The sequence below is a fragment of the Rissa tridactyla genome, chromosome 11 (genome assembly GCF_028500815.1).
Source record: "Rissa tridactyla isolate bRisTri1 chromosome 11, bRisTri1.patW.cur.20221130, whole genome shotgun sequence".
Lineage (NCBI taxonomy): Eukaryota > Metazoa > Chordata > Aves > Charadriiformes > Laridae > Rissa > Rissa tridactyla.
In genome coordinates, this window is record NC_071476.1 from 19474515 (window position 1) to 19501912 (window position 27398).

Consider the following 27398-nt stretch of genomic DNA (forward strand, 5'->3'; position numbering starts at 1 on the left):
CCTCAGTCCTCATGTCTCCTAGGCTCACGGGGAATGCTTTCACACCGCTTGGCAGATTTAAATTACTCAAGAATAAGACTTATTGAACATCAGTAAAAGCAGTTTCTGACTCTTGCTCGGTCTATTTTTCTCACTTTTTTTAAAGCCTCCGGGACTCTGAGCGGGGTGAGTCTGGGTTGCATCGAGCTAGTCCAGCTCTTCGGAGTTGCTGTCTCAGCAATGAAAGTCTTTAATTATTCTGAAGGTATCCCTTCTTCACTTTTGGCCTGCCGCTTTTTGGTGTAAATACCATCGTCATATAGTTTCAAAGTGATTTTATCCTAAATTTTAAGTAATTCAACGTTGTTTGATAAAACAGCAGGCAGAAGGTGTTGCTGCTGTGCCCTGCCTCGGCAGCAGGATGCAGCCGTTCCACGTGCAGTGTTGGGAACACTTTGAGGCGGGTTTTCTCTAACACCTCCCTTCCTGGTGCAAGCCTAATTTATCTAGAAAATTCTTTTTAGGGCTTGTTTACAGGAGAAGTTGCCTGGCATAACAATAGCAGTGCCTTCCCTGCTGTAGTTCTGCCGCCTCGTCAGTGGGTGCGTGGTGTCCACACATGGAGTTTATCGGCCTAATTACCAAGGAGTAATTGCGCTGCTCCGTCTATGAGTTTCTCTCCCACCCTTGCTAGGTGAGCCCGTACTCCCTGCTCCTTCGGAATACGTGTGGATCCGAAAGCGTCGGGTGCCTGTCCTCACTGGCGTGGGAGAGCGGTTTTTACTGACCTCACCTTGTGTGCGAAATGCCAAGCTGCAAATGAGTTTTACAGAACCTCTGTTCAGCCAGCCAGTCTGTCTTTCAAGTAAGACTGTTCCCCGGAAAGTATGCATTAAACAATATTTCTGACTGGCATCAAAAGGTTCTGCTAAAATGATATGCTGCTGCAACAACTTTTTGAAGGCTTGCTTATTGCTTTTGCTGTCTAAAATGTAACTATAGCGATAGAGTAGCGTGATCCAGATGGCTTATAAAACTCTTCCAGGAATGTAGATGGATTAATATATAGGTTTAGGTTCGACAGAGGGGGAGTAGTATTCCTGCAGGGCCCTTGTCTCGAGGGGATAGCGAGCCGCTGTGGAGTCGTACGCCATGTCAAATTTACGGTGAAGGAAGACGAGTCGCGGTGGGTTGCACTTACAATGTCTCGGTGCGTCTCTGCCAGAATGGAGAAGGATGTTTGCGAGTTCCCATATGATTCTGCTCTCGGGCAGAAAACTCGACTGCAGGTATCTGGCAAAACAATAAAAGTTTGTTTAAGAGCAGAACAGAAGATGTTCCACCTGGGGAGATGAGAAGTGATTGCTTCTACCTGCTTTCAGCGGAAGATAAGTGTGCCGGGGAGTTTATCCTAACTACCCTCAGAAATGCTGCTGAGTGACTCGAGACATCAAATGTGACAAAACAGCTGCAGTGCAGAATGGAGCTGTGTTGTGTATCACGCCGTGATTGATAGGCTCCCGTGTTTGAGACGGAGAAGAGAACGCGTCCTTTCCTTTCAAGCTAAGCCATGGGAAGAAACGCACAGAAGAGACCCGCTCTGCACGAGGCAACTCGGAAGATCCCCGTCTGAATTAGTGCAAGGTTTTACACCTTGGATTTAGTACCCCGGGTCCTGTGACCTGGAGGAGTCAGTGCTGCTCTCCTGGGGAACCAGCCACTAGAGGGGACTGGGATAAATAAATACATTTTATTTTGTTTTTTTGGACACTAAACTATTGCAGGTGTTGGCTAGACGGGAGGAGTGGTGCTGCTGGTTCTGCCCTGGGTTAGCGTGGGGAGTTCTCGCTCCTGCAGCTCAGAGGTGTTTATGGGCCCTCCAGGAAGCTGTAAAGGGATGCAAGAACAGGATTTGGCTAAGTTTATCTCGAAACGTTCCCTTCTTGGCAGCAGAGCATTGTCTGCTTTCTGGTTCCTAAAGTCCAGGTGGCCAAATTTGACCAAAAGGTGCCATAACCACAAAAATCTGATTTGCCCGCTGGGTCTGCACCTTCTAGAGAAACCACACCAAAGCCGTGTCCCGTGGGGCTTCCATCTAAAGTGTTTCTCGTGTAATAGAATACTAACCCCCTTATCCTGCCTTCTGAAAACCGAGAAACAGTGAAATAGTGAAAGGAGACATGTCTCCGTTGAATAATAGGTTTCAAAGATAGCTTTCAAAATTGCTCTCTACTAGCAGCCCATTAACTACCTCGCGCTCGGCCTGCGTTTTGTTAAGGGAGTTTAATCCAGGAATTGAGAAGCCAATTTAAATGCAGCAGCGCACGAGAAGGACAGAAGAGCCAGCATTTCGGGAACCAGCGCAAGAGAAAGTTAAATTCAGTTGCGAACTATGAAAATCTTCCTGATTTACTGATTGCAAAGCACATATTTAGGTTCCAGTGGTTTTTACGATGCTGGATAAAGTAGCCTTGGCTCTCCAATCTGTTAACTTGACTCTTGAGGAAAGGCAGCTTGGCATTGGCATCCTTACCTTTAACGTTCCTCCCTGGAAACTGGGCTGTCCTGCGACTCCCTGCTCGTTTCTCAACGATGTCACTTAGCACCACGCTGACTTTTTGTTCCTCCCGCTCTTTGAAGTTTGCTTGTGCACAAACTGCCTTTGTACCGCTCCCTGCAGTCCCTGCAGTGGCACTTCTGGCTATTCTCCGATAAGTGAAAAAAGCCAGAAACGGTATAAAAAGAAACGTTTTGCTTTAGAAGAATAAAACTTAGGTTGGCTGTTTGTCGCTGTTTTATTCTATGTGGTCGTCATGGAAAAGTTTTTCAGAAATTAGGTGGCTGAAAGGTAGGTGAGGGCAGAGTCCAGGTAAAAGCTTACAATAGCTGTTGGCTTGCTGAGGAATATTTTGGGAAGGACGAGTTTGTAAGTTCTTAAAAAAGGTGAATAATCCTGTCTTATAGGAGTGAGTCCAGTACCCCTGTGTCAAATGTTTTTCTCAAATTTTATTTTTTACGTTTCTTCTTGGAGAAACTTTGCTAAGACCGGGGAGGCAAAAGCTCCCAATGATACTTCATAAGCATCGGTGTTTTTCTAATTGCTTTAATTTATCTGAAAAGGCCGCTCTGTGCCTTTTTTTAATGCACTGGGCTGTATCTCGCATATGGAGAGATGATTTTCTCATCTTCACTGAAAACCCATGAACAGATGCAGCCTGCAAATTTATTTGCTTGGAAGGAATCACATTTGGGCACTTGCAGCTCCGTAAGCTCTCTGTAGCCTCTCGCGCTGACATTTTCCCCTGCTGCTGCCCCGACTCTGTTGCCTGATGTCCTGGAGTCATTCTTCAGAGCTCACGTTAAATATAGCGCTCTCCAGAAGCCCAGAGCCTTGCACACTTGCAGTGTTTTTATTGCAATTTATCCTGATTTGGCCATACTTGCAGCCTGTACGTTCTTCAGAGAGCCTAACAGCTGCAGGTTTCTAACACGTGAAAAGCTTTAAAAAAAAATAATGGAGTGAGTAAAACACCTTGGGCTTAAAATAATAGCTAGCTTTTTGGACTTCAGACACAGCAAAGGTTTTGAAAAACTGAGGCTGACCTGTCCTCTGGTCGTGAGCTGTAGCTTACCTGGGCATAGCTGGTCATCTTTGTGAGAAAGGTATGCACTTGGTCTTTTTGCATGATATGGTTTGAGAAACCCACAACAATTTATTGTCGTTTAGGCAATTATTCTCTCACCCGATGACCCCTCCCCACCCAGGAAGGGGAATTGGGGAAAAAACAAGGAAACACCAGGGTTGAAATATAAACAGATTTAATAGGATAAGGCTAGATAATTCCCATCAATAACACCACAGAACCAGTACTGGTCCCCGTACCAATATAAAATAGACAAGGACTATGCCCAGCCCATCCCACCAGCAGGAGCCGTGCACTCCCCGCAGGGACAGCCAAGGTGGGACCCTGCGAGCGCTGCGGCTGCGGGAGGAAGGGAAGGGCTCAGGGCTCCGGCACCGGGGCGAGGAGTGCTCAGGATGGCAGCCAGCAAGGGGGGGAGAGAGAGAGAGAGCGAGCGAGCTCGCTCCTCAGCAAACTTTCCAGTTTCTACTGAATGTGCCGTTCCTGGTATGAAATAACCCTGTTGGCAGCTTGGGTCAAGTGCCCGGGTCTCGCTCCTCCTCGTCCCTGCACCTGGGGAGCTCGGAAACACCGAGACCTTGAAACCTGCACCCCGGAGCTGGCTAGAAAGTAAATATTTTCACAAATTCCGACACTAGAGTCTTCTAGCAGTGCATTTTTCCCAAGCATTAGAAGAGGAATTAGTCCTGTGTCGCTCAGACCAGGATGGTGCATCTTATATATTTATTAAAAACGAAGCATGGAATCGATGTATCCAGCAGATCTAGGAATAAATCTGGCCTCACAAGTTTATACACCTACCATCTTTGGAGGTGGGAGTGGACGGGCTTTGCTCATTCTTAAAAATTCTTTTTTCTTGTTTGCCATCAAGGGGATCTCTCTCAGGACTGAAAGACAAAGATGACGTATCTTGGGTGAGGAGCGCACAGACAAGCGTAGGACTTGACACCCAAATGAAATATTGACTTGGAATGTTTTTCTGAGTCTTTGGGTATATTCATCTCTCAAAACTCAGCATTTTCCAGGCGAGGGTCGTTATCAGTCACTGTGGCATCTCAGCACCTGTTTTCCTAATTTATGGGGGCGGGAGGGGGAATCTGGAAACACAAGTTTGTCCTTTGCTTGCTTTTATTTTGAAGGTAATTGTGTGTTACAGGAGAAATGGCCTTGCGCTATGGTCTGGAGAAGAGAGGCAGAGTCAGTCCAGCTCGGGACTAATTTCCCGTTTTAAGATGGAGAGCGAAATGTCTCTTCCAAAGAACGAGCACGTTTTCTGTAATTTGTCCATAGATAACCTTGGCAGCAATTTAAAACAAATGTCTTTAGTAAACGACCAGTATAACTCTAATGTGCCCTCTAAAGTGTGACACTCTTCAAGAGCCGATGTACTTTCCTTGTAAGTTCATTTTATTAGTCAACTAATTCATAAATAAATTAAATTCTACTTGTAGAACATGATTTCCTTACATTTATAATCAGTAAAGTAGGAGAGCCTCAGCAGGAGAAAAAAGTTCCTCCATTTCCCAGCAAACTGGATATACAAATTTAATATGTCATACATAAGTAAAGGCAAGTGGCCTTTCAATAGGATAACTTTTGTTCTTGTAAGGGTTTTTTTTGAGGCCAATCTTCTAATGTTACACCGAATTATGCGTGCAAGGGTCTGTAGAATGCTGGTAGAGATGCAAAATCCTGTTAGAAGAGGAATAAGAGACGTCAGGATAATCTTGCCGTCCAGATTTCGTTGTGGGAGCGCCCCCGGGAGAAGCAAGGCAACCAGCAGTCCCACAGGGCCACTGGTGGGAGAGACGGAGTGATTGAAGATGAATTTGAACCCTCCCATATCTGGGCAGCGATGGGGGTGTTTGGAGACGTTCTTCTGTTTGAAAACCCTCCTGCCTAGCTGCTGCTACGTGGAGGAGGGGCTCCTCTGCCGTCCCTTTTCCATGGGGCGGTCCTTATGTTGGGTGGCTGTTGGGAACGCGGGGCTTGGTCTTTGAACGCTTGGGCGTAGGAGTTGGAGCTGAACCGAGGTTAGGGTTTGGAAAACTCCGTTAATGTCCTTTTACCCCACTAGAAACAGCCCTGTATTTGCTCCGTTCCTTTCTCCTTTGGAAAGATAGAAGCATTTAGGGAAGGAGAATTCCATAAAAGAGATCAGGAAATAAAAGCCCAGTTGAGTACGGGCGCTGTTGACTCGATGCCCTCAGAGGCAGGTAAACAGCAATAGACTCCTGGCCTATTTTATTTTCCAGATATTTGAGTCTTCATCCCAACAGCATTTTTAAGTAACTTTTTTGGGTACGGCTTTTATAGATGTGGCATAAAAAGTTTTAATTCTTGATATATGACTAAAAGCCTCACTCCATGTCTGGGTTTTCATCATCTTAGTCATTAGCAATATTGGAATATTAATCATGTAGTGTCACCCAGGAGTTGCCTGAAGTCTGTCGAGCTCATTCCTCTTACTGTTTTGTTGCCTTCTTCAAGAGCATAATGTACTTAAAATTACCATTAAACTTCCCATGAACAGTTGTCTGAATCGTCAAAAACCCGTTTAAACGGCTAATAATAGGCACGGAATTGGAAGCCTTTAGTGGGATCATAACGCAGCACACTCTGAGTGATAAGCAAAATGAGATAGAACAGAATTACGATTTCCACTTTGATAAACATAAGAGGCTTGTTTGGATAAGGATAATTATTCAGGTACTATCCACATATCACTCCTAGAAACCCTTTTATTTTAAAGAACAACATTTGTGTTGCTAAGAAGCATCAAAGATGAGGATTCGCTTTGAAAGATTTAGCTTAAGATCGGATCTCCGTTCCGTACCGGCGGTGTGATTTCTGTCGTGGTAGCTCCGATCGACTTGTGTAACTAATGTGTTTTGTGCTTATAACAACATTTTAGCACTTTCGCTTGTTTGTCTGAGGAAGGAATAGTTCCCCTGCCAATAGTTACATCTGCTGCCACAGCTGCATCTCCGAGGGGCACGCTGCCCACGTAGCACACTGCTGCGCCTTCACCAGCTCCGCGCGCTCAGGTCTACGGCCAGGCTGGGCTCCCGGTCTGGGAGTGAAGGTATTCCAGCGCTGCTAGCACTTAAATCCCTGTGGGTACGTTTTGTGCTGGAGATGTATTAGCACCCTGCAAACACCTCTCCCCCCTCTTTGATTGAAAAGCCTGGCGGCAAGAGAGACGAGCGCTCTCCCGTCTGCGCTCGCTCAGTAAACGGAGCCCAGTTCGGTTTGTCGTGAGGCACAAACTCTGGATTCGCCCAGCTGCGTGAAAAATTTCCCTGCTTTATGAAACCTTGGCAGCACGTGGGCTTGGGTTGGGTTGGAGAAAGACGTTTCCTCTGGGTATGGAAGGAGTTTGCCAGCGCTGAGCGGAGCTTTCGCGGGACGGCTAAGCCTAGATTGGCACCAGGGAGCCGGAGACAGCTCGGGTAGGTTGAGAGCCAAATGCAAACTAGAGTTTTAGACACGCAGACAGTACTTGAAAGGTGCAAGTTTTGAGATTTGGTCCCGAAAGAAAGGTGGTTACCCATGAAAATATTTAGCAATTGCTTCAGTATTACAGGGAGCAGAAAATACACAATATATTGTCTCTGATCCCCTTCCTCTTTCAATCAGTTGCCAGCCTGGCGAAACAAAAAACCTCCAAACCCCCATTTCTCATTGTCTAAAACTTTGGAATCAGAAACGAAAACGTTTTGCTGGCGGGTTTCGTTCCATCTAGCTGAAATTTCCCCTCCACGTGTTTATAACCGGACTTGAAATTAAAGTCGCTCTCCTCTTCTGCGTGAGGTTGCAGAGCTCTGGAAATAGCAGTTACCTCAATTTTAGTCCATCGTTCCCCTCGGTGCCTTACGTCTGGAGTTTTTTCTGCGTGCGGCTTGTTTTATTTAAAGACTTTTACTATTTTAAGTTAATACATTGGGATTCTGTTGCCCACAACAATCTCTTGCAGGGTACCTTCTGTGGAGCCGCAGCCGCTTGCAACTACTTAAGTCATATAAAATCACGGAGCAGTTTGACAGCATGACTCCTGGTAACCTGCTCCGGAGTCCCTATGGATTTGAACCGAAATCTTCCTGCCATCTGCACTAAAGAAGCGACGCTGTTTTGCGTAATTCATAATTAGCTATGCCTCTGCGAAACTCGGGAGTTTGTAGGATTATAGCTATGATGCAGACTTCTCCCTCCTGCGGTACCTGGTCGGGCTGGGCGTTAAAATGCTCACGTTTATCTTGAGTATTGAGCGTAGTGGACGAGTGAATTAATAAATGCGTGGACTTACTGAATGATAAAAGCCTTTTTTTTAAGAGGGGTGGAAATCGCATAATTGACACATCTCTTCTGAGAGTCCTCAGTTGCTACTTAGTTTTGCCAGAATGGTCGTTTCTGCAGATAAATTAATTTCATGGGCTTTGACCATCACGAAGTGAATCTGGACTGTTTTCTTAATAAGGGGGGAGGAAGAAATTAGATGTGCCGTATTTGAATTTGGTGAGAATATCAGCTACGCTGCTCTTTAACGGATCCTCAAGAGGAGAACGTTGAATGGCTGCCTGTCCATTCTTTTTTTTTTTTTTTTTCCCCCTTTAAAATGAGTGATTTTAAGCTGTTTAAAGGTGGGAATTTGCATTCCCAGAGAAATTGTAAGATGAAAAGCAAAAATTAGAACAAGAAGCCGAGGATTTGACATTTAATCAGAAATTAAAATACCTGGAACTGCTTTGAAAAGCTTTGTTTCCCTGTTGTTGAAATTCCCAAAGTATCTGTGTGTAAATGGGTATGGTTTTGTAATTTTTTGCTAAGGGTTTGTGGATGGCGGTTATGAGAGGATGCTGGCTAACGTTAGACTGAAAAGTTACGTTTTTCAATTGTGAGCCCGTCTGAAAACTCTTACTTCTGCAGTGCTATTTTTACAACTGCAGTTTGAAATCAGAGGCGTCACTCAGAATTCAATTAGCGTATCTTTGTCTCCTGCGTGGCCGTATATAATCCCTATTTAGAACAATGCTGTGTGGCAGAGGCAGCTCTGACAATTTTAAATTATGCAACAATAAACACATTAGAGGGCCTTCTCCGCGTTATAGCGCTGCTGGGGGATTGCGTCCTGCACCCCTTTCGGAGGGCTTTGCCGCCTTGAGTTCCTGAAAGAGCTCTCCTAAAAACACGACCTGTAAAACAAGGAGGAAAAACTTGGTCTTGTCTCTCTGCAGTCAGTCCAACTGCACGAAGCAAAGACTTAAATATAAACTTTCAATGGCAGCCTTTGAAATCCTTGGAAAAAGAAGATGTATTAAGTCAAACATTATAGTTCCTTTTTTTCTCTTGTGGGTTTTTTTTTTTTTTTCTCCGGTCTTTTATTGAAAAAGCAATTTGTCAATCCTCTAATAAACAGCTCCATGTAAAGTAACCTCTCTCCCTGAGCTGGGATGTCAGCGCAAAGAGAAAGTTTAACAAGAATGGAGCTGCGGCGGCATTTCTCGGTTATTTTGAACGGTGTAATTTAAGAAGCTTGACCCCAAGCTCGTGTAGGTGAGGCTGCTGTAGTCTTTGAATTGCTGGAAGACATGGCTCCTTAGGCATTACCTGAACAAATTTCAAATTGCAAAAAATAAAAATAAAAAATAAAAAATGTATTTCAGGTGAAAAAGGTAAAAACTGCCTATTGTCAGAGAAGGCAGTTGTCTGCAACAGCTGCCAACACAAACACAGGCTGCCAAATTGTCGCTAACGGGGGAAAGAACTGCTTCAGAAATGTCAAGATTTTTTCCTGATTTAAAATTGGTAAATTCTGAAGAATCAAAATAACTAGAATTTGAGATGGAATCACTCCGTGACAGATGGTACAATGTGGTTTTTTTATATATTGGAATTCTACCTTCCTGCTAATAACGTCTTCCCGATCGACCCTGCGCGCTGAGCTGGTGCCCACCTCTAGAGGGAACCAGTTAAGTTGTGCCTCCTCCAAAGGCATCCTCTCATCTCGCAGGACACTGATGCCATCGTTAATTACCAGTCGGATTTGAGTTTCGAGAACTGATCAGTACGTGAACCCCACTTTCCAGATGAGTTGGTCCGGTTTTGAGTCTCACTTGGCACCGGTTCGTTAGCTCAGTTTGTAGAAATGGTTGTGTCTTTGCCCATCTCGTTAATGCTCGGTTCAAGGCCAGGTTGGACGGGGCTTGGAGCAACCTGGGCTGGTGGGAGGTGTCCCTGCCCAGGGCAGGGGGTGGCACTGGCTGGGCTTTAAGGTCCCTTCCAACCCAAACCGTTCTATGATTTCTCACTGGGCGTAAATTTAAGCTCATTAATCTAAACATCAGCAGCTGCTTTGGGTCCATCCTGCCTTTTGGGATGAGGAAGCCGGCTCTGGGAGACGGCTGTACGCTCTGTGAGCTGAGACAACCTTGATGGTGCATCAAAAAATGCTTTTCAGTTGGTCTGTCAGTGCCGCGAGAGGTCTCTGATCCACGTCAGTCCCACTTCTCTGTCTGCCTGCCTTCCCTATGTAGTTTTAACTTTTTTCAAGAGATTGCTCGTTATGGCTGATTACATTATTTGCAACTTTTTTGTCTCCTTTGATGCCTGTGCCAGTGGTGCTTATGTAAAGGGGCTTGATGATATTGAATGGTGAGAATGAACAAATGCAGCGGGAATTCAATTGCTATTTTGCTCTCAAGCACAAGTGTTCTTTCTAAATCAAGTCTGACCACTTACTCTGTCAGTCAGCCACCTTGTTGGAGACACAGAGAAACTATTTCATTTACATTTAAGGGCAATTCTTGTTTGCCTGAAGTACTTCATTTTATTTGAAAGTTTTAGAATTGTGTAAGATTTCCAAGTGCCCTGCGTGCTTTAACACAAATTTGGCAGGAGCTGATCTTGATCTCGGCTGCAAAATCCTATGTATCGTGTGTGCCTGTCAAATAACTGGCCAGCGGTGCCCTGTCCTCACTAAAGATGGGGAGTTTGAAGTTATTTATCAAATATCACACAGGGGTTATTGATGATGGGTGCTTTCAGATACTTTTAAAATTAAATTTCTTAATCATGCCACCATCCACATACATGCAACTTTAGAATTCGTGCTACAGACCACCTGATAATTAATGACAATTTAAAATACCTCATTGTAGTGTCGTTTACACCTCGATTAATCTAGTTGAAATAGCTCTTCTTAAATTTCAGATTTTAAGAGGCTTGTGAGTGTTTTCCAATAGTTTGGCAGTGCTTCCCGTGGGTGCCGTAAATCCTGGATTGCTCTGAATTTAGGGCCATGTCCTGCAGCGCTCCAGAAGTCATCTCCGCTGCTGCCGCGTCCCCGCTCTGCTCTGATGTGCACCAAATTTGTGAAGTTTGTGTGCTAATCTGGCAGAGAAACTAATCCGCCACAGCGCATAGCTTTCTTTTGGACGAGGACGCTGAAATGAAGTGTTGAGATTTGGAGACGCCGCGGTAGGATGGGATGTGGCAGCCAACAGTTGGATTGTCATAAACTGCCAAAGCCCCTCAGTCAGGGGAGCACACACGCTTCTTTCATAAAGGTTGGCAGTCCCGGTCGGGCAATTTCTAAAGAAGAATTGCCATCAGTGAGGTATTCAGAAGAAAAATGACTGTTCAAAAATGACTGTGCAAAAAAGCAAAATTTCATCGTACCATGGCGGGGACACTCAATTATAAACTTCTTTGCCTCTCTGTATTCAGACAGAGCGGGGTTTCTGTGCGCTTGATTCATCACACTTGGCTTGAGAGAGAGCACAACATCTCCAGATATCGGAGAGGCTGATTTTGTAGTGCTTCAATGTCGCTTTTATTCAGCCCCTACTCAATAGAGCTTTGTGTTCTTCTCGCTGCTAGAGATTGGAACTGCTGCTGCGGAGGCAGGAACGACGTGAAAATATGGACCATAAAAAAGATTGGCAAACTGGTGTTTCTCAAAAATATGACCTGTGCTTAAAACAACAGCAAAATCTTTATTTGACTTTTAAATCATGGCATCTTATTGTCTTTTGATTTTATTTTTTTTTCTTGGGCCTCTAAACAAAAGCATAATATACTACAGCTTGCTGTGAACGAGGGATTTAAGACATGGCAAATCTACAGGAAAAAAACCCAACCCTGTCTTCAAACTAAAATCCTTTTTTGACGGGGCGTTATCGAGAGTACAGCTGTTGGGTGGTAGTGCCGAGCAGAGAGGAGCTGTGCTGGAGGCTGCAGCGAACGTGGTAAGAGAAAGGAGGGAGAAAAGAGCCTTGAAAACCCGGGTGCGAGCTGCACCACCTTGCAATGAGATGAAGGCTTACCGCAGCTCCACCTCTTAACTTGTAGGTCTTGTCTACGAAGCCTAGTGAAAAAGAAAGTCGAGGAGCAAGACACTAATATTCCAGAAAGCTGGCAGAGTTTTTCCTGTCTTGTTGATGCTGCATAGTCGTTCTCTCAACTTCAGTTTGTTTTCACCCAAATATATGCCGTTGCATCTGTCTACTTGGTTGTTCAGTGTTGGAAACAGACCTCTCGTCTTGACGGCACCTGGGTTTTTGTCCTCTGTAACTTGATTTGGAGCTGGAGGGAGGAAGAGGCTGGGCGCTTCGCAATGGGAACTTGCTTTTTGGTCCCAAAGTTAATAATGGGGTTGATGAAAAACACCATTTGGTGCATTGGCATGTGGTTGACGGTCTGTGGGACAGTAATGTATTCTGCGTGGGAACATCTGTCGTAAGGGAAGGGCTTGGGGAGGGGGAAAAGCACACGATGGAGCTGCAGATACTACTTCAAAGTGACTCGTATACAAATGCACGGGATAGATTAATTAAAGGCAGAATGGAATTTCCCCAGCTTATAGAGAAAAGTGCATGGAGCGATCTGGTTCAGTGGTGTTACTGAGCAGCTGCTGGCTCCTGATGGTGCTTTTAGAGCGCGTTTACTGAGGGGTTTTGCAGGTTGCTCTGTCTCCAAAAGGACAGTACTCGGTGTTCGTCTCAGTTCACTTCGTGCTATTTTTACAGCTGTCTGTGTTCAAATGGCTCAGAATAACATGCTTGTCATTCACCTGTCAACTAAGAAATGTAACTCACTTCAGACTTCCTTCCCCTGAGAGTAGCTCCGATATGAGGAATATCTTCAATTACCCAAAATTTCTGTGCTGTCCCCTTCCTGCGTGCTCTTGAAAGGCAGGTGTTTACCAAAGGTCCTCTGTTCCAAGGTGACCTAGTTAAGGATGCTGCTGTGCAGCAGGTCCTGGTTTTGGAGTAAAGTTTTAGCATCATGAGACGCTATTTGACTTTTGGAGAATTGTGTCTGGATCTTCAAGATCACCTGTACCGGCAGATGTTTTTATTCAATAAATCGTGGCACAAACGGAGGGCTGGATGAAGAGCTTTCACTAGATAGAAGTACACGGAGTAGTTTAAGGCCATGCATTCGAATACCTGTACCTTGTCGCAGAGGTGCGCTCTGTGCAACGCCAGCAAAACACCTCGAGCTTCGCAACACCACTGCACCGCTTGTGTAGGTGAAGGGCTTGATGAGGCTCCCAGTTCTTTTGTGTTGACACACAGTAGGATGTAGAAACGTTTCAAGAAAAACGGAGCATCCCTACGCTTCTGGACATGAGAAGACTTAATCCTCAGATGCGTGGGAGCTGGATTGGTTTTTTAATTGTGTGATTGCTGCTGTCTCACTCAAGTGGGAATGGGCTTTTAGCTGTAACTTCAAGTGCTGCACGTGTTACTGGAGAGAACTTAACCGAACTGGGATCTTACAATGTCTTGTTTGAATGACTGTGGTTTTAGGATCTGATGAGTTACGATTTTATGGCTAGAGAAGGAACAGACGTCATTAGAGGTTTCAAAATTGGTTAGAAGTGAACGAGTGCGGATGCTTTGTATTTCATGATGGGTTACTGGTCACTGTTGGGGGCAGGTAAAATGTTTCCTACAGAAGAAAATGAAACCCAATTCTAACAGTTGTGTTGTGTTTTCTCCCGCCTCTGACACAGGTTGCCAACTTGGCCTGTTCCATCTCCAACAACGAAGAAGGCGTGAAATTGGTTCGCATGTCAGCCAGCCAGCTTGAAGCCCTGTGTCCCCAGGTAATGAAGAGCGTAAGAACATAAGACATACCCTAATGAGTTGGGCAACTGCTCCTGCTTAGCGCATGTTCTGGCCTCTTAGTGTCCGTCTACGGACTTGCTGCAGAACTTGGCTTTTTCCTTCATATCTGTAGAGAACGAAATGCAGCGTAAGCATCAAGACTTAGAAACTTTAAAATACATCACAAAGGAATTAGCGATACAATTGAGTCTTTTTTCCATAATAGCTCAAATTTCATTTGGCCAGGGTATTCTAATAACCTGCGAGACAGTAAACCGGCGAAGCTTCAGTGCTTTTACTGGGCACGTTCGCGTTGCAGGAAGATGTCTTGTGAAGACGCTACCGCTGCTCCTGTGCACGCTGTAAGATGAATTACAGATATATTATTTTTTGCCTGAGTAGAATATAAATATGCCCCAAAAAATCTTCTCGATAGAATGGGATCAGAGGAAGCTGGCTACGCCTGAAGAGTTTGAACCTGGCTGAGACTACCTTTTAATTAATAACTTTTTAATGGAAAAAAGGAAATTAAGTTTATATAAGCACTAGACTGCCTTCTTCCATTTTGACAGCCCTGACGTTTTAAATGTCAACAAGCAGATACTTGGATGAACCCCCGAAGACTACAGCGCACTCTCAATTCTTGTAATTTGCATTTTTTTTAAAGCAACAGGAAATTCAGATCTAAACTGTACAAATAAGCTGTTGTTGGTGACGAGGAGCTAATGGGAAGTATTTACTCAAAAAGTCATTCAAACGGTATTTTATGAAAATAAGGCGTATCGTCTCAGGATTATTTGGAATTTGTTCAGATTTTCCCATATCGAATAGTCCCTTTAAAACCAGTTGAAAGGAAGAGAGAGGGGGGAATTTTGAGGGACTAGGTAAAGATAGTGTGAAGAGCAGGACTATTTTACTTTTTGCATTACTTTTAAGTGACAGTGCTATTAAATAGGTGAAGGTAGACACCACAACATAAAACATTAAATACTTTTCGTGAGGCCTTTTGTCATCCTGGGGCGATTTCTGTGGTCCTCGCTCCCAGCTCAGGCGCGGGGGCCGGTGCCTCGGCTGCGTTGGCCGCCCAGCTCTCTGCCTCCCACCTCTGGGGCAAGACGTGTCTATGGCTCCTTAAAACCAAAGGCCAAGTTTTACAGTTGGAACCAAGGACGTGGAAGAAAAAGCTTTTAAAAATACATCTTCTCTGGTATAAGGGCTTGCTCTTTCCTAAAGCAGCCGACTAGGCTGGACGTATTTTATTTTATTTTTGTTATCTCCAAGAATATGGGTGTCTAATGCATGTTGTTCCAAACAAATGGTGATGTTTTTTGAAAATAATCGTCTTAAGAAAGTTAGGTTTTCTTTGAATCTAAATGTTTCTGGTAGTTGTCCAAGTCTGTGGGGGTGTTTTTCTTTCCCCTTCCCATTGCTGCAACTGTGTGTATTTCAAACTCTTCTATCTTTGTTTTTCCAACAGCTGCCTATTTAAATAAATCTCCTCCTTTATAAAATAAACACCATGATAGTCAACACAAAAAATTAAGCGATAGTCAGTCGTCACCAAACTGTAGTCACGTCTGCTGAAGTGCAGTTGTTAACCTTTAACTTGAGGGATTGTGGATAATACGTTTAAGAGGCATTGGAAGCTTTGATTAGCTATAAATGGGCGAGGGCTCAAACTGATGGATTTTGGCTTGGCAAAGGGCACGTATTGGAACTTCCAAGTTCTGATGCTCTCCTGTGCGCTCTTGCCTTAATTTTGGGGTCGTCACCGAGAGATTAGTCAATGACACTTCAGGTGTTCATCGCACTTGAAAGAGTGCTTTTATATTGCGTTACATGTTGTCTGGTTGATTCTTTAATGCTCGAAGAGTATTTAAACGTGTCGTGAATCCCGAGAGATAATCGGGGCACCTGTCTACGCTGTTTTACAAGCGGCATCTCCGCTTTCTCCTGACAACACAGAAGTTTGTCTCATGCCAGTCTCAGTGATGCGGCACGCTGCCATCCTCCTTAACTGCCTTACTGAACGCTCCCAGACTTTGATTACTCTGTATAATCTCTAAATGCTTCTCGATAAAAAGAGCAGCATAGTGGGCTTTCGTTTCCTTTTTTAGACGATTACCTGTTTACTTCGCAATTCCTGGTGGGAATCCTTGAATCCTTTTAGGTGGCTGTGCTGAACAAAAGTGTGAGATAGGCATAAAACACAGATTTAATCCAATGTTATCTGCCTTTTTCTTTTTTTTTTTTTGCTTAGATGGTATTTTTCCAGGAAGATGCTGGATTCGGAATGAGTCAAGTCAATCAGTAATTACAATAGTCTCTGAAACTCAAGTGAATATATCAATATCACACAGAAATATGATGTATGAAATTTAATTCGAGGTATTGCTGTGGTTGAAAGGATGAAACTGAAATTTAATGCACTTGAGTAAGTCCCCAGGTAACCTCTTAAATAGCTTAGCTGAGTAGTGGCCATTCTGGGAGTAGGGAACTCCTGGTTAAAGAATGATTTCTGCAGAAATCAATCTGCAGAGTTAATTATAAAAGCTGTATCTCAAATAGAGCAGTTACTCGATCTGTTGCCAGAACTAGCCTTTTTGAGCCGGCAGCAGGAGTAAGGAACATGCAACACTTCAAACTGCTTAGGGAAAACTTGGAAGTTTTCTTGGTACGGACAAGAACTCATTCATTGACAATGTCACCTGCGGGTTCGGACGTTCTCGGGTTTGAAATTTAATTCTTTGCGGAAAATTTTTCATTTGTAAAGTCTCTACGAAAGCAAGCAGTTAAATTTGTTTAGTGTGGCTGTGTTACTGCAAATCAGCTCTTCCTCGAGAGTAACATCATCCTTCCTGGTTGTGAGTCCCCGGCCAATTAACGCAGAAATTAATGCAAAGTTGAAGACTTAATGTGATATTTAGAGCTCCCTTTTGAACAGGAGGAACTGTTTGGAAGAGCTGTGCATGCTCCGAAGGAGCCAGCTGGGTGACTTGGGCCAGGCTGGGTTTGCAGGGAAGAAATAAGGCAGCGGTAGGGGGTCACTGGTGGTTTTTTGCACGACACCTTGACTTACAAGCCGGCCTGAATTCTGTTTTCGAGGACGTGCGTTGCTGAAACTCTGTATATCGAAGTGAAACAACTTTGTCCAGCATCTGCAGTCCTGCAGCTTCATGCCTTGCTAGGTGGCGGGGGAAACGGGCCTGTCTGTAGTGGGTTAAGGTGAAGGGACAGAAGCCCTCCATCACTACAGTTACATGTTTTTAAAAAAAAGAAAAATGCTTAAGATGTCTTTCGTAACGGGAATGGAAAAGTATACTGCTGTGAAATGCTTGGAATGGTTGCCTGTGCTTCCATGTGCCTAGCAGAGCGCTGGGGGAAGTTTTCTTTGCTGCCTTGCTAAACACAGAGCTTGCCAATGGTAAATTAGTGAAAGATTTTGTTTATCTCGACTTGAAAACCTGGATCCTTGCTCGTAACTCTGGCTTCTGAGTTCTGTTTCCAAGAAGTACTTGCTTTGGGAGCCTGCAAAAGCTGTTTTGTAACAGCGTTTTGCATTAAAGATGTCTGAGAAGAGAGCTTAACCATAGGAGTGTTTCTGATCGTACAAGCTGTAGGTGTTTGGAAAGCACCAGTGACAGTGCCCCGGTACAGCTCTTGAAAGGAGAGAGTGTTGCTCCAGCCCTTTGATGTGACAGTCTGCTGTCACTTGCAGCTGCTTTTACCAGCTCTATGTTGACTTTCTCATTCTTTGACTCCTCCATGAAGTTCCTCTATAGACTTCTAAGGAAATTGCAGTCAGGCTGGGAGTTTTAGAAAATAATTATGGATTAGAATTTCCATCAGGTTGGGTGTTTGCTTCTGCCAGCGAAAGCCGGAGCATGTCGATTGCTCTTGAGACCGATCATCTTCTGGGAAGCGGACCTGCATCTCCCTGGTGTGCACACGCAGGACCTGGTCTCCCATGCGTAAGGAGGTGCCGGTTGCCTTCCTCCTCTGCTGCCGCAATAGCTCATCCTCCTTGGAAGGCCTGGGAGGGCACCAGGCAGTGTCTCTGCCTGTTCCTTCCATGCTCCCTCCACACCTACCTTAGCACAGGCAGTGTGTTCGGCACAGCTCATCGGCCCCTGCACAGTCAAGTGAGTGTTGCCCGTTAAACAGGCTGCAGATAATTCTGGGATTAAATTACACTTTTAATAAAAATAAATTGGCCCTTCTCATATTAACTTCGTGTTTTAATAATTGCTGTTCCACGTCCTTACATTCCAATTTCGAAACGCTTCAAAAGCCATTTGCTGCTTATAGATTTCTGATGAGGCAGATGGTTACATATGCTGCTCACACCTACTGACACAGAGAGACAAAATACCACAGCATAAGGAATCCCATGTAGGGGTTCCAAATAGCACAAAAACTTCTGCTTAAAAGTTGCAGCGTCTCAGAGAAACAAAAACCACCCTCCAGTCCGCCCCCTCGAATCACCCAAACCCAAACGTGAGAGGCAGACTTTCTCTCCTCACGTCCCCAGTTTCTGCCAGTTCCCTGGTGGCGGTTGGAGAAGGAGATAACTTCATTTTTTCCTACAGTAAAGACTTAATATCGAACAATTGTCCCCTTTTTTTCTTCACTTTGAAAGACTTGACAGATTTTTTGGATGTACTAACTAGCAGATCTCTCTCCAGACTGTTTAATTACAGGTGCTTGAAATATTTTATTGGCATTGAGTAGAAATGCTTACATAAAAATAAGCTTAACCCTTGGGTTGCAGTTTTGTATCGTGTAGGCGTGCCGTGAAGAAGGGCCAGCACAAGACAGGAGTTGGCCATCAAAGGAACAATATTAGAAACTCAAGCAGTTACTGATGCATTCAAAAGAAGCAAACATAAGAGAAAGGGATTCGATTCTGTAGAGGGAGGTATGTCAGCAAGGACCCTATGTTTTCATCGCAGGCGCAGAATGATCTGTGGAGTGCAGTAGCAGAGCAGCTTCCAGAAAAGCCACAGAGTCCCCGAAACCCCCAAAGCTTCAGCAACTTGAGTCAGGGAAACGCAAAATGAAGCATTTTACGAACCGTTCACAAATGGACACCAAAACAAAGGGCACCAGAATCCTTGCAGCTTTTACATTGACTGGTACTATAATACCAGTCGTCAGCTACAAATGAAAATGTTTTTTCCATATACGAAGAAGTCGATAGCGTTAATTATCTATACACAATATGCAAATAGTAAATACTGTGACAGCAGTATGTGCAAAACTGGCAAAGGTCATGTTATTCCAGTAGAAGTGTGTGGATCTGTGGGTCATCCTAGTGCTGCAACAACGGGAGTAAATACCTCTGCCGAGGTGCCCGCGGTCGCTCTGTGCCTAACTTGCAGGAAGGGAAAGTGCTCAAAGTGCCTTTCATACATTGGAACAAAGTATCGGAAATCAAAGCAAACTTCTCCTCCTCCTTTTGGTGCATCAGCCTCCCTACACTTGCTGGTCACTGCCATTACAGCCAGAGAAGGTGCAAAACAATCTTCTCTCTGTTTCGCTTCCAGGCATTTCGGCTCATCCGAGGCTGCCGAGTGCTTTTTGCTGTATTGAAGTGTGGGGGGGGGTTGGCGCATGTAGACAGGCGGACGCAAACCTGGGGTTGGATGTAACTGGAAGCGACTTAAATGTCCTGCTTATGAACCCTTTTTTCCACTCGGAGCAAAGTACAAGTAGGAGCAGGGAGAGAGACATGAGTAGGGTGAACGCTGGAGGTAACTGACATCTGGCGTGTGTAAAATTAAATTATGAGCAGCTTCTTACAAACTGCCAGTAAGCAAGCTATGCTTTCGTTAATACAGAAAAATACAGGTGTTAAAATCCACCTGAGCAAGGGGAGTCCTGGTTGGGCTCAGCTGGTGCGGCGGCTTTGGTGGTAAGGTCGTGAATTCGTTTGTTGGCCGTTTGGAAAGCTGTGAGCTGAGAATCGCGCTTTTGCTTCTACCTTACGACTCGCCCTCCGTGGCACGGCAGTGCTCTGAGGCAGCAAGAAGATAGAGCGGAGGAGAGGCACTGCATCGTGCGATCACCAGTTTTGGCAGGTTCGATAAGAGACTTCTTCCATTCAGCCTTTGCTCCAAAGGGCAAAGCTGGGATCACTGCTTCTGCCCTCGGTCGCTCTCGCGTCTTCTTCCCAAAGCAAACTTGCTCCTGCTGTCTGCTCCGTGAGCTCCCTTTTGCCCACTCCGGAGTAAAACTGATTTTTGCATCCCAGCTGGGGCTTGGTTTGTGCGTGTCCCTTTTTTCTCTGCCCCTGAGATATGATAGCTGATGGGTGGGTGTTATTAGCTTTTTTTATTTTTGCAAATGCCAAATATCCTGGATTTGAAGGCCATGGAGCTACTTTCCAACTCATCGCCCAAATGCTACAAGAAAGACGGTAAACCAAGATCTTTATTTAAAACCAAGTGAGTTATTTAGGAACAACAGATATTTTGCTTGTAAAGAAAAGGTGTGTATTGAGGAGAGGGGAGAGGGCTGGGTGTTTGTTTTAAAGCTTTTGAAACTCGAAAAGCTTCTCCTTGTTGTAAAAACTCTTCTTTGTTGTGGCACAGTAGCATCCTAAAACCGATAGGAGAGTAAGGAGCAAAGTTAAAGCGGCTGCAGAAAGAAGAGTCTCCTGTAAAGAGCAGAAAGTCCCTACCAGAAAGACTGAGGCAGGTAGGGATTGCAATGCCCAATAAATAGGTGACAGTTTTCTTCTCCCAGGTGCTGTTTCTTTCTTTGGCCCTGCCAGCCAAGCGTTCAAAACTGTTCTTTGTTGGAACACCACCGTGTATAAGACCTTTCTTCTGGTGCCTGTCAGTCTTTTGGATGGGAGGCTGTAAGGCGAGGCTTGAAGCCATCCTAAATTAAGCCTAAAAAAATTAATTCTGGGTGACCCAGTGGCTTTAATTTACCCACGAGTATATCTAAGGTTAAGATGTTCTCGGTCCTGGAATAGCTGTGCTTTTTAAGAGAGCTTCTGCGGTCTTGTAACCCAGGGTGCTTTACCCAGAAGCGCTTCGGGGAACCTGGGAGAATCCTGCCCTGCAAAGGGGCATACATAAAGATGTAAATTCAGGCTGATGTCTTTAGTTTTGACAGGGAAAATTAAAAAAGAAAAAAAGAGAAAAGAAAAAGAGGAGAGGAGAGGAGAGGAGAGGAGAGGAGAGGAGAGGAGAGGAGAGGAGAGGAGAGGAGAGGAGAGGAGAGGAGAGGAGAGGAGAGGAGAGGAGAGGAGAGGAGAGGAGAGGAAAGGGAAGGAAAGGGAAGGGAAGGAAAGGGAAGGGAAAGGGAAGGGAAAGGGAAGGGAAAGGGAAAGGGAAGGGAAAGGGAAAGGGAAGGGAAAGGGAAGGGAAAGGGAAAGGAAAGGGAAAGGAAAGGGAAGGAAAGGAAAGGAAAGGAAAGGAAAGGAAAGGAAAGGAAAGGAAAGGGAAAGGGAAAGGAAAGGAAAAGGAAAGGAAAAGGAAAGGAAAGGAAAAGGAAAGGAAAGGAAAAGGAAAGGAAAAGAAAGAAGCAGGTTCTTCCCAAGGAAGACGTGAGGATTTGAGGTAGAGATTGAGACATCAGTGGAGAGTCTTTTGCCTCCCCAGCCTCCCCGATCTCGCGGGTGTTGCCAAGCCCTGGCTGGTGCTGCGGGAAGCTGGGAGGCAGAGCAGAGCGACTCCAAGGAACCCGCTGGAACCACGTTATGGAGCGTAGCGCTGTCTGACTTGAACATTGCAATTACTACATGAAACAAAGCACCGATAAAAATAGTGTGTTTTCTTGCCATGCTTCATTTCCTTCTGGATAGTCTCAAAAATGTCCCTGTTTGAGTCTTTTCTTTGTACGACTCCAGTGAGTCATTGTGATCACAGTGCTCTGGCAGCGTTTTGAAAAAACTCTGAAAGACAGAATATTTCTCTGAATTTGCCAAATGTTTTACATGGAAGCCGCTACATTTCAGGTAGTCTGGCCATGTGCTTCCTATTTTTTTAACTCTCTCTATATATATATCTCCTTCCTGTAAGAGTTACTCATATTTTAAATTAATTGCCCGATGCTTCATGGTTTTTGGAGAAGCCATAGTGTACTTTGATCAGTCCCTTCCCCCCCCACTCCCCAAGTGTTCATTTTTAGATTATAAAGGAATCATATTCCTGCTACATACACAGACTATTTCAGATCCAGCATCCCTGTCCTTTTCCCATGTCTGTCTCAGCATCTGTTGGAAGGTAAATCCCTCCGTGCTGGATACAGGCGCCATGTAAGAGCGTATTGACTCCAAGAGAGAATTTGCAGGGGTTTGTCGGTAGTCCCTGGGCTGTTGCCCCAAGGAGACGTGTGGGGCATGGCCAGGGTAACTCGCCCACGTAAATGCCAAGCTCGACGTACTTGGCAGAGCAAAGCGTCTCATCACCCCCGCTGAAAGGGAATGTTGGAACCACTTTGCACGTGGAGATCGAGGATGTGCTACAGAAAAGGCCTGTTGAGCTGCATCTGCTGTCTTCAATTTCTTCCTGGGCGCACGCGCACCCGCGCGGGTTTCCTAAGCTGTAGTTTTGTCTTTATTTCCACGGTGACACTCAGTAGCCTTTGATCTGCCCGCCAGGTTGTCCTCGTCTCGGGCACCGCTGGCTGCTTTCCAAATGCAAGACACCTCTGCTTGTGAGGGACACCTTACCCGCTAGTTGCGCTTGGCCACTTTTTTAAAATACGTGTGTCGTGGCCGTGCGTTTTTTACTGAAAAAAGGAAGGGGGTTTTTTTTTTGGACAAGCTGCCTGTTTGGAGGACGATGGTGCGGGTTGTGCCTCCCTGCGTTTGGATGTGGTGGTGACGCACCGTTTGAGTTTCTTGAGCCCTGTATCTATGACAGCTCTTCCATTAGGTGTGAAGAGCTGCTTAACGTGGGCATCTGGGGTTGGACGTGTGCTGTTGACAAAGATTAATTGTTCTGACAGCTGCTGCTGTCCAGACATACATCACGCAGGTACACAGGCCATATGTTCCTTCCACGTTAACGCTGACCTGGCTCAGTGCGTAGAGGGTGGGTTTGTATCTGATATTAGCCAAGGTGACGAGAAGAGAGCAGGAGAAAATGTCCTGACCCTCGGTATCACCATCTTCTCTATCTCCGTAGTTACAGTTACTATCAGGATAAAAGCTGGGAGCAGATTTCTGGAGCGTTGTCTGTTTTACTCTTTATTGCCAGGACACCGGTTATTTGGATTCGCCTTCATAAAACTTTGGATATCTAGATTTTGATTGATAGGTGGATAATTTATTACATCAATCAGATGGGCAAGAAATGCTGTCGCCTAGACTAAAGCAGCAGGGCTCTGGAGCAGAGGAGAGGCTCCCCTTTGTAAAAACTCTGTCTCTGTTTGATTTTAAAATTTTAAACGTTGTTTTCTTGGGTGTTGCGAGGTGTTTATGGGGGCTTTCAGGGCTCGAGAACCGTGATCTTACCAGAGGCTGGCAGAGCAGCGTGCAGCGTGGCCGGCGGCAGGTCTCTCTCCGAAGGGACGCCCTGATTATTTCAGCCGCCTGCGCAGGAGGTGAGACCTCGGGGTCTGGTTTGAGGAAGGGGCAGCAGCAGAGGACCCCGTGCTCTTCACGAAGGTCGGGGGCACCGGCCTTACTGCCAGGGTTCGAAGGCGGGTTCCATCCCTGCAGGTCTCCCGAACAGATTGCCGCTCGTGCCCAATATTTTTTCCCATTTGTCTGTGTTATCCAACCTCTCGAGCTCCTTTTGATTTGTGACCCAGACTCGCAGCCTCCATCTCCAGAGGCGGGATGGGAGCGTGGAGAGCTTTTCTGCGGATTTTCCTCACTCGCTGCTAATTTCTAGCCTCCCTCGGGTGAATCAGCCTCCTTCTCCTGCCTGATTCATTCACTGCCATCGTGATGTGTTTGACATCACCATCATTCCTACGTTTAGTGAGTTATATATTTTTTTTAATGCTTTGTGACACTTTTAAATGGAGCAGGCAGAGAAAGTAGATTTTGGAAAACCAGGAACATCTGGTGTTTGCGTGTTTTGTTCGGCAACTTTGTGAAATTAATACGGTCCTGAAGTAGAGAAGAAAAATGACACATTGAACTTATAAGTTAATTCGCTCTAGCTTTCGGGTGCTTGGAAATAAAGCTAAGATAGTCATGTTGGTCTGATGCGATGGTTTCTCACGCCTGGTGTGTTTCCAGGTCATTCTCCTGGAGCACCGTGGAGCAAGAACAGGAGCAGGCTTTTGAGGTTGCTTTCTTCCCACACACAAAGAGACTTTTTTGGTCATTTAACCCACCAGTTAGTTGGCACAGCGTAAGCTTTATTGCCCAGCGGTGTAATGTTTGTTCTGTTTAGAAAAACAAAGGTCTGGAGCAAATTGCAGTCTCAGGGTTTGAAGAAAATTAGTAGGGGGGTGTTCAGGAGGAGCATCTCCTGTGTCCTCTCCTGTTCCCTGGCTAATCTGATGTTCTCTGCAGGTACTATAGCAATTACTGGCAAGGGACCAAGTACAGCTCTAAGGAAAAGAAAATAAATGCAAAATTTATCTTTAATTTTGTGTTTGCATGTTGTTTCTACTTCGGGCTGTGTAAGCTTCATCCTTTTCTGACCTTTTTTTCTCAAGTTCTGGCGAGTAGCTTAGGAAATGCAGCCTCCGGCGTACGAAGTGTCATCCTGTCTGAAATATTTAACAGCGCAACCTGCGCTCAGAAAGCAACACCTTTTTAACGTGAGCTGTTGAAGGAAGGTGAAGCCAAGTGTGCTCGTGTGTAATAACTGACCACAAGAAATGTGGAAGCGGGTGTGAGTTGGATGCGAGAGCAACAAAATAAACACTGTTGTGTTTAGACGTCAAGTTCCTGAAAACTGATTAAACTTGCTTTGTTTGCTGGGGAGTCCGTCGGATAAACATATGGAAGCTAATTGTTTCGTTAAGGGTGTGTTTTAAAAATTCAGAGGTGTTTTGCAGGTCATTAATGCTGCGCTGGCTCTGGCTGCGAAACCCCAAAGCAAGCTGGCTCAAGAAAACATGGATCTCTTCAAAGAGCAGTGGGAGAAGCAAGTCCGCGTGCTGACGGATGCCGTGGATGACATCACTTCCATCGATGACTTCCTGGCTGTATCAGGTAATCAGGGGTTTGATCTCGGAAAGAATCATTTTCGTAACTGAGGTGATTCCTGGAAACGGGTGGTTTCGACACGTGTTTTGGAGTCTTCTCGGCTGTTTGGAAGGAGCGGTGTTGGTACGCATCACCTGGCAGGCGTCATCTTCTGCCGAGCTCGGTGTGAAAACAGAGCAGGAGATCTTGGCACAAGGAGAGGTATTTTTATAGCGTGAAAACGGTGATAGTTTAGTTCGGCAGGTACTCTAGAAACCTGTCATTGCACTTGCAGCGTGTGCAGGAATACATGTATATATTTACGTGTCAGTAGACAGATCGGCTTAAACATAGCGAAAGACACTTCCCGTCTCGAGATGGCGAATTGCTAGCTGAACTACCGATGAGTTGCCATCTAGCTGCTGGAGACGAACCTCACCCCTAACGTCGGGGGAAACAGAGTATGTTTATGTTCAAGTTATGAACTATCAAATAAGACGATCCCTCAATTCATAAAATCATAGAATCAGAGAATGGTTCGGGTTAGAAGGGACCTTAAAGACCATCTGGTTCCAAGCCCCTGCCATGGGCGGGGACACCTCCCACTAGACTCTTCTTCTGTAAACAAAAATGAATATCAAACGACAGTCGTACAAGTTAATTAAAATAAAACTCGTCCTGTAGAAGATGTTCTGTGAATGTTTTTGACCGTGTCAGCTTTAGTGAAGCTTCTAAAGTTTTTAAACAAGATTAGATAATTATAATAGATTAATAATTCCGTTTGGCAAAGTGCTGGCCAAAATAATTCTGTTTTATCAGCATCATTGATAAAGACCCTTTATTGGCTGCTGTGAGCTAGAAATAAGGGGGGCATTTTTATTCCCACATCTCCTAATTCTGCTCGGATCAGAGGACAGGGTGATGTAACGGGGTGAATTGTGTCTGCAGTAGCGCTCGCGAGTTGCCACTACAGACTGAGGGTCTGATTTTCCTGGTGCAAACGGGGCTGGGCATCGCGAGTGACCTAAAAACTCTGGCTGTAAAGAGAGATTTCCCAGGGAGACGTGTGGCATCAGAAGTACCGGGTGAACATACCTAGGAAAAGTAAACAAAAACTCGGCAGGCCTGAATTCAAAGACCATCTTTTTTTTAAACGCTAAAAAAAAAGAAAGAAAGGCCAAAAAAACCCCAAGTAATGTTTCTGCGGTGAATCACCTGTATTATACGTGTCATATTGTGGTTCCCTGGGTTCTGAGTAAAAATTTTCTTCGCAATGAGTAAGCATAAACTTACTGGGCAACTGAACGTCCTAGTCCTTTGCGTCGGTCTGCGTGCTCGTCGCTGCAGCGGTAGCTGAAATTGCACAGCTGCGAGGAGCCTATTTCTGGGGAAACATATTTAGGGGGAATTGTCTGCTGAAGTTCACGGCTCCACTTGGAGTTTGCCCACAAGCGTACGAAACATTTTAAAAGAGAAGAAGCTGTCAGTCTGCGAGAACGGCAAGTCTGTATGTACCCCCCTCGCTCGACTTCACTGGCAGGTGTGGCTCCAGATGGGTCCAACGACTGGAACGGGGTGGTCTCCGTCCTCCTGTAGGTCATTCGAGGAGATGCAGACTGCGCTTTTGAGGGTTCTTGAGAGTTCTGCTTTTGAACTCTCAAGAGTTCCAAGGGCTTGGCAATAAGCAGGGAGCGCTGCTTTTCCGACTCGGGAGAGAGCTCACCTTGAGAGTGCGCTTGCCACCCAAACTGGTGCCATGGAAATGCGGTAGTTTGAGACTACTTCAGATGCTCGAGTGCCTTCAGCAATTATTTGTACGTGCCGCGTTATCAAAGAGATGTTAGGAAAATATTTATCGCTTTAAATATTCTTTGTTTGAACTTTGATGAATGTTTTCCATATAAATGCCACAACTCCGATGCGTCTGCTGAAAGTCTAAACTACTCTTTGGATAAAATCGTGACAAGCGTGATTTATACCAGGTTCCGTTTGGGGTTATTAGGACGTCTGTGCATGGTAGGGTTTTATCAGATACTAACTGGGATGTGAGCGGAATGAAAAAGTGTCTGATGGGTCTGTGTGTGTGTGTGTAATAGCACATTCCCACAATGTGTTGTGTTGAAGTGTATCCTTTATTGTTCAGCCTACACTACAGAATTATGCGCAAGTAAAAGCTTGGTGAAAGAGATGTTGGGTTTAGATAATAGCAGAATATCACACAAGAATAAGGATACTTAAAACCTGCAGATAAGCTTGCAGGTTCCATTTTACGGAGGGCATAGCATGAGAAGGCCCCTGCTGAGCTCGGACAACGGCCTGGCGATGGCTAATTGTCAGTGCCTGGGAGATTAATAAGGGAGGAGTAGGCTGAAGATCTTCCCTACACTTTCCGAACTATGAGTGATTTGCAGCTCAGGGAGCTCCAGCGTCAGAGGTGTTATCTACCGAACAGTCCTTGACAGGTTTTTCTCGTTTAAGCTTGTGTTAGTTGCTCTTCCAACCATTACAAACCACCTCCATCATCCTGTGCAAAATTCACGGCTTAACGGTGCTCTG

The 27398-nt window shown here is 45.1% G+C and overlaps 1 protein-coding gene across 2 annotated transcripts in view; it reads left to right on the plus strand.

The window, feature by feature from the left end:
- CTNNA1 (catenin alpha 1) overlaps window positions 1–27398 on the plus strand; it is a 121895-nt gene that overhangs the window by 73292 nt on the left and 21205 nt on the right. For both annotated transcript variants that reach the window (XM_054217677.1, XM_054217676.1), the window contains exons 10-11: window positions 13642–13734; window positions 24713–24869. In XM_054217677.1, the coding sequence (XP_054073652.1) occupies window positions 13642–13734; window positions 24713–24869 (250 nt within the window). The remainder of the gene's footprint in view (window positions 1–13641; window positions 13735–24712; window positions 24870–27398) is intronic.